Genomic DNA, 15,771 nt, shown 5'->3' on the forward strand with positions numbered 1-15,771 from the left:
GGTGAGTCAGTCTGAGGGGTTCATCGGAGGTCAAGATGTACCCCCGACTCATATTATTCACGATTTGCTTTTGTCATTTCGGTCGATAGAAGGGTTATGTGAATGCATGTGAAATTGTTGGGGCTCGTTACATCTAAAAAGTTTAAGAACCACTCAATTAGGCTTTTACTTTCATGTCTCAACTTCATGGAGTAGCTTATGGATAGGACAAAAATAAATTAAATAAGTAAAGCAGTTAGTTTATCCAGAGCCTACTTAAGACAAAAAGCCCACTCATCGATATAGGCGAACTGGATTAAGTATCCGATAAGCTGTAATTACAGATCGTTTATTTTCCAATTGATTTAGACATTCAAAAAGTAGACTCTATGTTGTTTAAAGCCTAGGATTAGTGTAATAGGCCTACACGTAAGCTATACTCTGCCTAGTTCCCCACCAGGGGTGGGGGGAGGGGGGTAGGTGTATGGGTGAGAGGAAGTGGCTTTTTAGTTATATTTCCACATGTTGCAGCAAGCAACCATTGGTCACTTCTTTTCACAATTTTCTCTATTGACCCTAGTCTACAGTTTGAAAGAATATGTCTGCCCTTAAAAATATTGACGTATGTTTTTGTTGTTGTTTTGTCTTTAAGGCATGTCCTAACGAATGTTCCCGTAATTTCTTGACTTCAATGCACTTAGCAGAAGGGATCATCCATAAACAACGTCATGCTTTTTAAAACGATGTTAAACCCCCTCCAATCACCACAAAAGCCCCCCCCCCCATCTTTACAAAAGTCCGCCCCCCCTCCCCCAATAACCCTTTCAGCTTAGAAGTGTGACTGACGTCGTGTATGGACGCTCCCTTACAATCCAATCGGGCCTTGGACCTTACTCATGAGGAATGTGTTGTATAAGAACACGCTCTTCTCTAGCTTATCAGCTAACCAAGCAACATATGTCACCGTTGCCTAGCGAGATTATGACGCACATTTTTACGTTTTTCGATACTTTTAACGCTTGCAACATACAATCCCTTTATAAATGGGTATAGGAAATGAATTAGCTTGCTCGCGGTAAACACGGGCCAAAAACAGACGTAGAAAAATGATCCTCTTAAGCCGAAGATAAAAGAAACCATTTTAAAAAAACTAGAAATTTAGTTTTATTATAGTAGTGTTAATCATACATATGATAAAAAGGGACCTTTATCTTGATGCGCATTTAAGAATGCGTGTTCACCAGCCCATCCCTAATTGAGTAATTTTAGTACAGCTAAAAATATGTTAATTACTTTTTAAAACAAGATGTAAGCCTCTAATCTATTGGCCCACCCACAGAAAGCTTAGTCAACCAATCCTGAGGGACTTAACTAGGCCCATTGTGTTTTGTTACATAATAGTTAGGCTGACCCAATTAGCTTAGATTCTTATAGAATTTTTCCCCCATATGACTTGCACATTTTGTCTGTAACAAACAGAAAAAAAATTAAATAATACAGATATTGTTTAAAATATTTATTTATTTTCAAAGATGGCTGACAAACAAGCTGTATGGTGATCCTGTTGGTTTTCTGCTGTGCTTTAGCTCTGTTGACAAAAAAAAAAGCAATCCATGAACATTTTTGCTAGTATATTACCAAATGGGGTTTCATTTTAACATGCATTGTTTAATATGTGAAAAGACTATTGTATAACACTATAATGAAAAATTGGTTTGTATGTGATTTAAAACATTCTTCTAAAAATCTCAAAGCATCACTGATGAATCAGTTAGATATTCTTTGTTTCATGGATTTACTATTTATTTTTCTCCTGTTTGCCTAGTCTATCATATGTTACCTTGTTCTTTTTACGCTTTGTTTGAGGAAAATTATAATTAATTAGCATTAGTAAAGTTCCCTTTTCAAACCTGGCGTTCAATAGGGCAAGTAGAGTTCACCTGTTTCGGGGAACTCTACATATGGAGAGATAGTGTGGACAGCACTATGGCTAGCCACATTTAATTTCCCTTACGTGAGTTAGGTATCAATCAGAGTAGGGTGGACTCAGGGAGGTTCAAACTCGATTTTTGGATTAGCAGTCTAGACTCTACCGCTAGACCGCCGTCCCATATTAGTGAAACAATTTTAACTAAAATAGTAGACCTAAAAACATGTCATACATAAGATAAGATGACTCAACAGGGCAAGCAGTCTGGTATAGAGAGGTATCACTTTATAATTTAAGTATAGTAATAGCAGTAAATGACCCAAGTCTCTTCCATTGCAATAAAACTAGACAAAAAGTCAAGTGAATGCAGTGTTTTAGAGGCAGGAATCAAGTGGAAAACTAGATGAATAAATAAAAAAAGTTTGAAACAAACTTACATTGGCATCTGTCACAGCTACATCCAGAGATGTAAGAGACTTGGTAAGATTTGGTTGTACCATCAGCACACTGGAAGTCTACTGATTTACTTGATGTGCTAGCCTTGCAGCATGCACAGTTCTGTTCAGTAAAGAGTTCAAATCTTCCAGACTGGAATTTTCTGTTGACAACCATATCTGTGCTGTAGTCACATGTTCCTGAGCACATCTGGTGGGAGATTAAGTACAAAAAGTTAATGATATGAATAATAATTGCACATCTTCATCTGAATGTCAATGTAATTCTGGCACCACGCAATCAATTTGATAACATCACATAAGTTTTCACTGACTTACTCCGATATCTAAAGGCTGAGACACACAGAGTCCAGACACACTGTCAGTGACTTGGAGAGGTTCTGTGGAGCTGACTTTGTATGTACATGGTATCATCACAGGTATACATTGAGGACAACAATCATCTCCTTCAGTGTATTGCAGGATGTGAGTGGCCTAAAACATTAGAGACACATCCATTACAACTTGGAGAATATTTTGATTCAATGTTCCATTAAGATATCCTTATAAAATAAATAATTTTGTTTCATTAAAAGAAAGATTAGGCAATATAATGTATTATATGTTATAAGTTCATTAAAACTAGCAAACACTTTGGCAGTACTAAAATGTGAATTAAAAAAATATTCACATGCAATTTATTACTAAGATAGTGAAAGAAAAGTGAAATTGTTTAGAAGTGGTGAGAAAAACACTTAGTAGAATTAACCCATCTAATAATTCAATAAATCAATTAAAATATTCGCTTTTGAAAACTGCATACTTGGGAAGCATACACATTTTTTTTTTTAAAACACAACCTAGTTTAAAAACTGTGAAGCTCAACAAAATGATTTTGGAAATGTGCTAGACACTAGATTTATGGTAATACATGAACAATTTCAGACTATTCTCACATTGTTACAGTTGTGTATAAATGTGCTAGCCACTAAGGCTAAAGATGACACAAGCAATTTCAAACAATTCTCACATTGTTACAGTTGTGTATAAATGTGCAAGCCACTAAGCTAAAGATGACACAATTTCAAACAATTCTCACATTGTTACAGTTGTGTATAAATGTGCTAGCCACATGGTTAAAGATGACACAAACAATTTCAAACAATTCTCACATGGTTACAGTTGTGTATGAATGTGCTAGCCACATGGTTAAAGATGACACAAACAATTTCAAACAATTCTCACATTGTTACAGTTGTGTATAAATGTGCTAGCCACATGGTTAAAGATGACACAAACAATTTCAAACAATTCTCACATTGTTACAGTTGTGTATAAATGTGCTAGCCACATGGCTAAAGATGACACAAACAATTTCAAACAATTCTCACATTGTTACAGTTGTGTATAAATGTGTTAGCCACATGGCTAAAGATGACACAAACAATTTCAAACAATTCTCACATTGTTACAGTTGTGTATAAATGTGTTAGCCACATGGCTAAAGATGACACAAACAATTTCAAACAATGCTCACATTGTTACAGTTGTGTATAAATGTGTTAGCCACATGGCTAAAGATGACACAAACAATTTCAAACAATGCTCACATTGTTACAGTTGTGTATAAATGTGCTAGCCACTAGACTTAAGGTGACACATGAACAATTTCAAACAATGCTCACATTGTTACAGTTGTGTATAACTTCTCTGCATCTCTCCAGCTCAGGGTCCCTGACACATTCCATGATTCCACTGCTGTTACAGTAACATTTCTCTGTACATTCAACATTTGTCCAGATGTCTAGAATAAACATTTTTATATGAAATATTTTCAACATTTTCAATTAGAAACTTTTTTACTTGCTTATTTGAACACCTTATATTGAAATCAAAATATAAAGTAAAACAATCTTTGTTCATATCTTAATGTAGGTAGGCTTTTATTCCATAGTTGTGTCACCTAATGTGTTTACTTAAACACTAATAATTCAGTAATTAATAACCAGATATATAAATAAATATATATATATATATATATATAGGTAGATAGTAAAGTAAAGCATTCTTTAAGACAGTTTCATTCAATGGATAGTTGGCCTACAGTGAGCACCATGCTAATCCTTTTAACTTCCCCTGACAAGCCAAGTACACACTAATGCCAAGTGGAACTTCAGACTTCCTTACAGCCTGGCAAACTCACTAAAGTCTTCTGGGTTATCATATGCACACTCTACCTCTTGAATCCTACAGTGAATGTGGCCTGGGGCTTTACAAGCTTCTCAATATTGTCAGAAATATCTGACCATGTTTGGGCAAGTTTATTGTAATTGTCACATATATCTGATCATGTCTGTACCTACTTACCATTATTGTCATAGATATGACAATCCATAGCTCCATTGTTGCATGAGCTGTAAAGGAAAGTAAAAAAAAGATAATTAAGAAATACAATTAAAACATAAATATAGTAACAAAATAAATGAATTTATTGCTCATACCATTCTCGACATTGGTCTTGTACAACCTTGCCTGATTCCCATTCTTCTCCCTCAAAGATACAAGGGCATTCACCCAGGTTGCAGGACTGTGTCTGTACAACTTGTGTCTCTGGTGGGCAGCCACTGCCAAACTTTTGTCTGCATGAACAAACAAACAATTTTTTACTTTACAATCAAATTAAAGGAAGATATGTTAGCCATAATATTTGAGGGATTTTTTCAGAGCATGGTTCAATTTAGACCATATACATTTCTTGGATTTTTTCAGCGCATGGTTCAAATGAGACCATAACATCTGTTGGATTATTATTTAACTTTACAATCAAATGAAAGAAAGATATATGTGGGCCGTAATATTTGAGCAATTTTTAAGTGTATGACACAATACCAACCATAATATTTGTTGGAATAATTCAATGCATTACACAGCACTATGCTTCATCAACTTTTCTAAACGTCCTTTTGAACTTTATGGCGCAAGTAATTTCTAAGGGGTAATTTGTAAAATGTAAATAAATGTAATGATCCTTTTAATCCTTACATTATATTAAAAGATGTATCTCTGACAGAAGATGTAATCCAACAAATTAAAAATAGTCTTTTAGTGCTTGGATAGTTCTTGACAAACTTCTAGGAAAAAGCAGTTCTAGCTACTTAAAATTATAAAAACTTTTAAAAAGTTACTCTCACCTTGTTCTAGACTTTATTCCTTGGTCACATGTCTTTGAACACTCTGACCAATCAGACCATTCTGATAGTTCACAACCTATTTAAAAAATTTAAAATAACCAATCAACATGTCTTCAAACAACCATATAATAGTAAAATAAGCAAAATAATAGTTCTCTAGGTGGTAGAACAAAGGGATATGCTGGGTTTAAATTATTTACTGAATTGAAAGATAAAAGAGTACACTTAGAAAATAGCAATTAACCAATGCCAGACCTAGATTAAAATAAAATATCAGTTTTAATAATGGTTTACTGCCAAGAGGTATTGATCTTATATCAAGGACCTGTTATAAAAACACTAATCCAAGCTACAATTAGTCATGTTTAACTTACAGTTTGATTGTTCCTTGCACACTATTCCAGTAGACAGACATTCACTGTAAAAGTTTGTATAAAAATGGTTAAGTTTATTTAATAATTGATGAAAAATGTCAGCCAATGACTCCCTTTAAATTATTTTTGCATATTTAGTAAAAATCAAGGGACAGCATGGTCTAATCTCAGAGTTGACGACTGCTAACCCATAAGTCCTAGAGTTTGAATCTTGGGTTTGAGTCTGTAAGATGCCCCTGAGTCCACCCAGCTCTGGGTATAGGGCTGACCATAGGTAAACTCTATTTTAAATGCTGCATGTGTATTGGGCATTGATGGGAAAATATGAAGTAAAAATGAGATGAAGTAGTAAAGTTAAAAGTACTGACCAGGTTTGACATTGTGTAACATTAACTATGTATGACTGTGGGATTGGTGTAGTACCCATAGTACCCTCATAGCACTCACATTCCTCTGCTTTGACACAGTTGCCTGCATCATCCCTGGGGAGAAATAACACACTTTACTTTATAAAAAAGAATCAAACATAGGGTTACCATCACTGATGGAAATAGTTCATCATGTTTTTATATAAAGTATAGTGTGGAGGTGTTTCCTAGCTCTAGTTACACAAAGAAATAACTAGCTGCATAACCATGCTTCGCCACAGTGAATCTTTTTTAAATGTACTTGGGAACAGAACAGAACAAAACCAAACACAATCACAATGCAAGACGCAAACACAAACACAAAAGAAAACACAAACAAATGCAAATGCAAACTCAAACAAAAATGCAAACACATTGCAAATGCAAACACAAAGGAAAACACAAAGGCAAACATAAACACAAAAGCAACACACAAACAAAAACACAAAAGAAAACACGAACACAAATTCAAACTCCAACAAGAAAATTAAAATGGTAAGGGCACATCTCAAGAACAAACCACCTATCCAAAACAATTACGCAGGACATTGTGCCAGGTAGGAGAGGAAGGGGAAGGCAAAAGCGCCATTAGAAGGATGACATCTAAGACTGGACTGGGCTGCCTGTTGTACAACTACTCAGAGCAACAGAGAACAGAGACAGATGGCGGAAAATTATGAGAAAATCAACTCTGGTGCACCAATGACTCCTAGGGTTACAGGATAAGTGATTGATTGGTTGAAGTTGGTTTACAGTTAAGTGTGGTACTGGTCAAGTCTGGGTTTGCAATGGTTTTTCAAGCACACATGTAGACATGCTTCATCACAATGTCCATTGTATTTGATCAGAGATAACTTCTCTTTGCATAAAAATCCAGAAGTGTTTAAAATAAATAGAAATTATTATTCTTTAAAACAAGAAAGTAATTCAGTCCAACAAAATTACCTTAAATACCCTTCAGCACATATACATTTGTCAACACATGTATCATCATCCTTGAGAGAATCACATGTTGAAGCTTTCCTGAACACAGCACAAGACTCCATACATTCTTCGTATTTGCTGACACATTCTGGCACTTCATGATCCTCACACTCAAATACCGTGGTTGCTAGTATTGTTAGAAAAATAAATCACAAACCCTAATGCTTACATTTCATTATAATAACAATATTGGACATAAAGTATTTATTAAAAGGCAAAGGCGTAGACAGTACAGAACAAAGATCTAGGTTCTTGTAAAGACAGAACAGATTTAGCCAGATTAGAGCAATAAGTGTCGTGTTTCTTAAGAAGAAAACAGTATTGACATAGGTAATGGAAAGATCTTTTAAAATTTTAACATTTCATCATTATAAGATAGAAAAAATGAAGTACAAAATTACTAATAGCAGTGGAGTGATTAAAACCAATTTTTTTTGTTGGTTTAAAGAAAGAGTAGAATGGATGATAAAAATGTAAACCTACGAATAAAACAAAAAGTAAGATTTTTGCATTAATTCAATTAGAAATATCTTACAGATGATAGCACAGTTTCCACACTCCTGGGTTTCTGTGTCATTGAACTGGTGACACAGGTCACCACATTCTTCTCCGCAGTGGCGTTTGCGGAACTGTTGGCAGTTACTGGAGCAGGGTGACCATGATGACCATGGGGTGGGGCAGTTGGCAGGGGCTGAAAATGTTTAAATTCTGTTGTCTACTTCTGTTTACAGCATCAGGGTTAAAGGTTTGTTCTAAGAATCACACCATTGATTTACTTGCTATTTGTGATAATAAACTACCCATTTGTTCTAAGAATCACACCATCGATTTACTTGCTGTTTGTGATAATAAACTACCTATTTGTTCTAGGAATCACACCATCGATTTACTTGCTGTTTGTGATAATAAACTACCTATTTGTTCTAGGAATCACACCATTGATTTACTTGCTGTTTGTGATAATAAACTACCCATTTGTTCTAAGAATCACACCATTGATTTACTTGCTGTTTGTGATAATAAACTACCCATTTGTTCTAAGAATCACACCATTGATTTACTTGCTGTTTGTGATTTAACTACTATCACAGCTGGATACCCGTTTCTTAAAAAATGATGGTGGATTGCTTTCACTGGCATCCACTGAGTTATCCACTGAGTTATCCACTGAGTTATCTAAAGGGTTTAATTAGAGAACCACCAACTGTGTTTACTTGGACTTTGCCAACATTTTCTTACAAAATGTCAGCATCAACACATTAAAAAAAAAAGCCCAATTGGTTCCTTTGAGAGTCTACAGCACATACTCAAGGTAAGAAAAGTTGAGGTGGTTGGCTTTGTATATAACCATTAGCTGGACCAAACAACATCTGAGAGTTACAAACTTAATCAAAGTGACCAATACAGCCCAAGAGTAAAAACGTGAAGAAAAAAAACAACTAACTTGTGCAGCCCTCAGGGACACAAGGTGTGGACTCCACTTGACAGTGGGCAGGGATGCCAGGGGGAGAGTAGATCACTTCAGTCAGTCCACTGTTACAGTCTCCTTTACACTCACTGGTAATGTTTGTTGGACATTCTGAGCAATCTGACACCTGAGTGCACTCAAGCTGATGGTTTTTACATATGCTAGAGGGAAAACATATTGTTTATATATTTCATTTTATTTTTATATATTATTATTTATATTTTTTATATAACATATTGTATATAATTTATAAATACAGAGGTTTTATTTAATTAAAAAAAAAGTTTATTAGGATTATAGATTTATTTATTCTAATAAAATACTCTTGTTATTGATTATAGAAAATATGCCCATTAGAAATTGTGTTTTAATATAATTAATTCCCGACATAACAGAAAAAATATTAAAGATCTTTGAAATTTATTTCTGACTAATCCCAGATGCAATTAAAAACACTTGCTGTTTTAGAACATTTTAATTATAATTTTTCAATAAATAAAAGATTTAAATAAATATTTTTTATTGATGAAAACATTAAATCGACAAAAAGGTTTTAATGCATGCTAGGAAAAAAAATAATTTTAAAATGTTTTTAACTCAAAGGCTAAATATTGTCAAATGCAGCAAGTAAAAGTTAATGCTCTTACCAAACATAACATGAGCCATTCACAATAACACCTTCTGCAATAAAGTCCCCATTGTCACCTGTGTAAACTAATTCATTGTTCTCAACATTGATCCCAAGTATGCTGTCGATGGGCAGGAAATGAAGGGCATCCAGAACGTCCTTAGTACTCAATGTACAGAAATCTAAAAATATATCAAGAGAAACAAATCAAATACATGAGGTGGCTACACTTTCGGAGGTTTCCTAGAACTCAGTTAACAGAAATATAAAAATATATTGAGAGAAACAAGTCAAATATATAAGGTAGGTACACTTTCAGATCTTCATTAGAGCTCCATGAACAAAAATCTCTCTCTCTCTCTCTCTCTCTCTCTCTCTCTCTCTATATATATATATATATATGCATAAATATATATATATATATATATATATATATATATATATATATATATATATATATATATATATATATATATATATATATAAAATCATGTCAAATATATGAGATAAGCTATCCATTCAGACATGATAAGAGAGAGGTAAATTAAACCTGACCAAACAACATAAGTATACAATAAGATTGTGTGGTCAGTTGCATTTACTACATGGACTACAAGAACTTCCAACTCAGACTTTACATTTCACTATGGTTTCCCCAATCTTTGAATAGCAAAAAATACAAGTAACTGGTTTTAATTAAACTTATAAAAACAACACTGAACTACAGTATACCTGTATCTGGAAGGCAGACTTTAAATTCATCAAAGATGACGTTGAAACCACTGGGTGATCCATGAATAGTGAAGATAATGTTTGAATGCTCAGGCACAACAGTGTTAAAATCATTTACTGAATTAGGTAAAAAGACAACTTCCCCATCTGTGTTCTGAAAAATTATGAAACTATATTTACTATTATATTAATAAAAAGTTTCTTAAAAATGCAGTAATAATATATTATTGAATTAGGTATGGATTGGCCATATGGTAGAAAGCACAAATGGTACCCTGAAAACCTTAAGTTAAGGTTCCAAACTGGAGTCCAAAAAAAATGTCCTTAAGTCCACCCAACTCTGATAGGTACCTGACTTAAGGTAAATAAAAGGCTGCAAGGACATATAACTATTAGTTTCTATGCAAAGATCACAGAAACGGGTAAACTCTACTTCATCTGCACTATTAACTACTGTGTCTAAAAGTAAAAAAAAAAAAAGTAAAATTGCCCTATCCAACCTGGTAGAATATTATTTTATAAATAAAATTTGAATCTCTTTAATAAACTTCAATCTCTATTTCTAACAATGTTAGTAATACACAAAAAAATTAGGTTACCTGAAGATATGGACTTAGAGTTCCATTCTCATATTGCAAAGTAATTTCATATTCAACAAAGGTTCCACTTATAGAGACAGACTCAATGCTTGCACCATAGAGAACATTCACTTGAACAGTAACAACCTCGACACCAGGTCCAACAACAAAATTAAATGAAGAACCTGTTATGTCCTTATCAGGAGATATAACAATATGTCCCACAGGAAGATTGGTAGTCGAAATGTCTGTTAACTCTACTTCATAAGCACAAACTGAAAGAGAAAGTAATTATTGAACACAATAATTTTAAAAAGTTACTTAAGTTATTTATGAAAAGAGATAAAAAATTACCAGCTGGTGTACTTGGGACCTTTGGTGTAGTAGCTGATGATGAAGTAGGTAATTCCGGGGAACTAAAAGATCCTATTGAACCTGGTGTACTAGATGAGCCAGATGTGCTTGAAGAGCCAGGTGTACTTGATGAACCAGGTGTGCTTGTTGATAGTGGTGTACTAGATGAGCCTGGTGTGCTTGAAGATGCAGGTGTGGTTGAAGTGCCTGGAGTACTTGATGAAACGGGTGTGCTTGTTGATTGTGGTGTACTTGGTGTGACTGACGAACCAGGTGTGCTTGATGATCCTGGTGTACTTGATGAGCCTGGTGTACTAGATGATCCTGGTGTGCTTGATGATCCTGGTGTACTAGATGAGCCAGGTGTGCTTGAAGAACCAGGTGTACTTGATGAACCAGGTGTGCTTGTTGATGGTGGTGTACTAGATGAGCCTGGTGTGCTTGAAGATGCAGGTGTGGTTGAAGTGCCTGGAGTACTTGATGAAACGGGTGTGCTTGTTGATTGTGGTGTACTTGGTGTGACTGACGAACCAGGTGTGCTTGATGATCCTGGTGTACTTGATGATCCTGGTGTACTAGATGATCCTGGTGTGCTTGATGATCCTGGTGTACTAGATGAGCCAGGTGTGCTTGAAGAACCAGGTGTACTTGATGAACCAGGTGTGCTTGTTGATGGTGGTGTACTAGATGAGCCTGGTGTGCTTGAAGATGCAGGTGTGGTTGAAGTGCCTGGAGTACTTGATGAAACGGGTGTGCTTGTTGATTGTGGTGTACTTGGTGTGACTGACGAACCAGGTGTGCTTGATGATCCTGGTGTACTTGATGAGCCTGGTGTACTAGATGATCCTGGTGTGCTTGATGATCCTGGTGTACTAGATGAGCCAGGTGTGCTTGAAGAACCAGGTGTACTTGATGAACCAGGTGTGCTTGTTGATGGTGGTGTACTAGATGAGCCTGGTGTGCTTGAAGATGCAGGTGTGGTTGAAGTGCCTGGAGTACTTGATGAAACGGGTGTGCTTGTTGATTGTGGTGTACTTGGTGTGACTGACGAACCAGGTGTGCTTGATGATCCTGGTGTACTTGATGAGCCTGGTGTACTAGATGATCCTGGTGTGCTTGATGATCCTGGTGTACTAGATGAGCCAGGTGTGCTTGAAGAACCAGGTGTACTTGATGAACCAGGTGTGCTTGTTGATGGTGGAGTACTAGATGAGCCTGGTGTGCTTGAAGATGCAGGTGAGGTTGAAGTGCCTGGAGTACTTGATGAAACGGGTGTGCTTGTTGATTGTGGTGTACTTGGTGTGACTGACGAACCAGGTGTGCTTGATGATCCTGGTGTACTTGATGAGCCTGGTGTACTAGATGATCCTGGTGTGCTTGATGATCCTGGTGTACTAGATGAGCCAGGTGTGCTTGAAGAACCAGGTGTACTTGATGAACCAGGTGTGCTTGTTGATGGTGGTGTACTAGATGAGCCTGGTGTGCTTGAAGATGCAGGTGTGGTTGAAGTGCCTGGAGTACTTGATGAAACGGGTGTGCTTGTTGATTGTGGTGTACTTGGTGTGACTGACGAACCAGGTGTGCTTGATGATCCTGGTGTACTTGATGAGCCTGGTGTACTAGATGATCCTGGTGTGCTTGATGATCCTGGTGTACTAGATGAGCCAGGTGTGCTTGAAGAACCAGGTGTACTTGATGAACCAGGTGTGCTTGTTGATGGTGGTGTACTAGATGAGCCTGGTGTGCTTGAAGATGCAGGTGTGGTTGAAGTGCCTGGAGTACTTGATGAAACGGGTGTGCTTGTTGATTGTGGTGTACTTGGTGTGACTGACGAACCAGGTGTGCTTGATGATCCTGGTGTACTTGATGAGCCTGGTGTACTAGATGATCCTGGTGTGCTTGATGATCCTGGTGTACTAGATGAGCCAGGTGTGCTTGAAGAACCAGGTGTACTTGATGAACCAGGTGTGCTTGTTGATGGTGGTGTACTAGATGAGCCTGGTGTGCTTGAAGATGCAGGTGTGGTTGAAGTGCCTGGAGTACTTGATGAAACGGGTGTGCTTGTTGATTGTGGTGTACTTGGTGTGACTGACGAACCAGGTGTGCTTGATGATCCTGGTGTACTTGATGAGCCTGGTGTACTAGATGATCCTGGTGTGCTTGATGATCCTGGTGTACTAGATGAGCCAGGTGTGCTTGAAGAACCAGGTGTACTTGATGATCCAGGTGTGCTTGTTGATGGTGGTGTACTAGATGAGCCTGGTGTGCTTGAAGATGCAGGTGTGGTTGAAGTGCCTGGAGTACTTGATGAAACGGGTGTGCTTGTTGATTGTGGTGTACTTGGTGTGACTGACGAACCAGGTGTGCTTGATGATCCTGGTGTACTTGATGAGCCTGGTGTACTAGATGATCCTGGTGTGCTTGATGATCCTGGTGTACTAGATGAGCCAGGTGTGCTTGAAGAACCAGGTGTACTTGATGAACCAGGTGTGCTTGTTGATGGTGGAGTACTAGATGAGCCTGGTGTGCTTGAAGATGCAGGTGAGGTTGAAGTGCCTGGAGTACTTGATGAAACGGGTGTGCTTGTTGATTGTGGTGTACTTGGTGTGACTGACGAACCAGGTGTGCTTGATGATCCTGGTGTACTTGATGAGCCTGGTGTACTAGATGATCCTGGTGTGCTTGATGATCCTGGTGTACTAGATGAGCCAGGTGTGCTTGAAGAACCAGGTGTACTTGATGAACCAGGTGTGCTTGTTGATGGTGGTGTACTAGATGAGCCTGGTGTGCTTGAAGATGCAGGTGTGGTTGAAGTGCCTGGAGTACTTGATGAAACGGGTGTGCTTGTTGATTGTGGTGTACTTGGTGTGACTGACGAACCAGGTGTGCTTGATGATCCTGGTGTACTTGATGAGCCTGGTGTACTAGATGATCCTGGTGTGCTTGATGATCCTGGTGTACTAGATGAGCCAGGTGTGCTTGAAGAACCAGGTGTACTTGATGAACCAGGTGTGCTTGTTGATGGTGGTGTACTAGATGAGCCTGGTGTGCTTGAAGATGCAGGTGTGGTTGAAGTGCCTGGAGTACTTGATGAAACGGGTGTGCTTGTTGATTGTGGTGTACTTGGTGTGACTGACGAACCAGGTGTGCTTGATGATCCTGGTGTACTTGATGAGCCTGGTGTACTAGATGATCCTGGTGTGCTTGATGATCCTGGTGTACTAGATGAGCCAGGTGTGCTTGAAGAACCAGGTGTACTTGATGAACCAGGTGTGCTTGTTGATGGTGGTGTACTAGATGAGCCTGGTGTGCTTGAAGATGCAGGTGTGGTTGAAGTGCCTGGAGTACTTGATGAAACGGGTGTGCTTGTTGATTGTGGTGTACTTGGTGTGACTGACGAACCAGGTGTGCTTGATGATCCTGGTGTACTTGATGAGCCTGGTGTACTAGATGATCCTGGTGTGCTTGATGATCCTGGTGTACTAGATGAGCCAGGTGTGCTTGAAGAACCAGGTGTACTTGATGAACCAGGTGTGCTTGTTGATGGTGGTGTACTAGATGAGCCTGGTGTGCTTGAAGATGCAGGTGTGGTTGAAGTGCCTGGAGTACTTGATGAAACGGGTGTGCTTGTTGATTGTGGTGTACTTGGTGTGACTGACGAACCAGGTGTGCTTGATGATCCTGGTGTACTTGATGAGCCTGGTGTACTAGATGATCCTGGTGTGCTTGATGATCCTGGTGTACTAGATGAGCCAGGTGTGCTTGAAGAACCAGGTGTACTTGATGAACCAGGTGTGCTTGTTGATGGTGGTGTACTAGATGAGCCTGGTGTGCTTGAAGATGCAGGTGTGGTTGAAGTGCCTGGAGTACTTGATGAAACGGGTGTGCTTGTTGATTGTGGTGTACTTGGTGTGACTGACGAACCAGGTGTGCTTGATGATCCTGGTGTACTTGATGAGCCTGGTGTACTAGATGATCCTGGTGTGCTTGATGATCCTGGTGTACTAGATGAGCCAGGTGTGCTTGAAGAACCAGGTGTACTTGATGAACCAGGTGTGCTTGTTGATGGTGGAGTACTAGATGAGCCTGAAGTGCTTGAAGATGCAGGTGAGGTTGAAGTGCCTGGAGTACTTGATGAAACGGGTGTGCTTGTTGATTGTGGTGTACTTGGTGTGACTGACGAACCAGGTGTGCTTGATGATCCTGGTGTACTTGATGAGCCTGGTGTACTAGATGATCCTGGTGTGCTTGATGATCCTGGTGTACTAGATGAGCCAGGTGTGCTTGAAGAACCAGGTGTACTTGATGAACCAGGTGTGCTTGTTGATGGTGGTGTACTAGATGAGCCTGGTGTGCTTGAAGATGCAGGTGTGGTTGAAGTGCCTGGAGTACTTGATGAAACGGGTGTGCTTGTTGATTGTGGTGTACTTGGTGTGACTGACGAACCAGGTGTGCTTGATGATCCTGGTGTACTTGATGAGCCTGGTGTACTAGATGATCCTGGTGTGCTTGATGATCCTGGTGTACTAGATGAGCCAGGTGTGCTTGAAGAACCAGGTGTACTTGATGAACCAGGTGTGCTTGTTGATGGTGGTGTACTAGATGAGCCTGGTGTGCTTGAAGATGCAGGTGTGGTTGAAGTGCCTGGAGCACTTGATGAAACGGGTGTGCTTGTTGATTGTGGTGTACTTGGTGTGACTGATGAACCAGGT

The 15,771-nt window shown here is 38.3% G+C and overlaps 2 protein-coding genes across 2 annotated transcripts; both read right to left on the reverse strand.

Annotated features, from left to right (window-relative positions):
• Nucleotides 1–1,480: 1,480 nt before the first annotated feature.
• LOC131957057 (SCO-spondin) lies at nt 1,481–11,300 on the reverse strand (the record flags this gene model as incomplete). Its single annotated transcript, XM_059321758.1, has 16 exons — nt 1,481–1,567; nt 2,347–2,554; nt 2,683–2,838; nt 4,029–4,147; nt 4,711–4,757; nt 4,845–4,982; nt 5,535–5,610; nt 5,909–5,952; nt 6,277–6,390; nt 7,261–7,426; nt 7,835–7,990; nt 8,744–8,928; nt 9,415–9,577; nt 10,128–10,281; nt 10,727–10,980; nt 11,060–11,300. Coding segments are annotated over 16 exons (2,223 nt in total), but the record flags the coding sequence as incomplete, so codon positions are not given.
• Nucleotides 11,301–12,806: 1,506 nt separating this feature from the next.
• On the reverse strand, nt 12,807–15,260 carry LOC131957052 (uncharacterized; the record flags this gene model as incomplete). Its single annotated transcript, XM_059321753.1, has 2 exons — nt 12,807–13,400; nt 13,854–15,260. Coding segments are annotated over 2 exons (2,001 nt in total), but the record flags the coding sequence as incomplete, so codon positions are not given.
• Between the last annotated feature and the right edge of the window lie 511 nt (nt 15,261–15,771).

This window comes from Physella acuta, unplaced genomic scaffold (assembly GCF_028476545.2).
Source record: "Physella acuta isolate Inbredline_101_S28 unplaced genomic scaffold, ASM2847654v3 ptg001199l, whole genome shotgun sequence".
Classification (NCBI taxonomy): Eukaryota; Metazoa; Mollusca; class Gastropoda; family Physidae; genus Physella; species Physella acuta.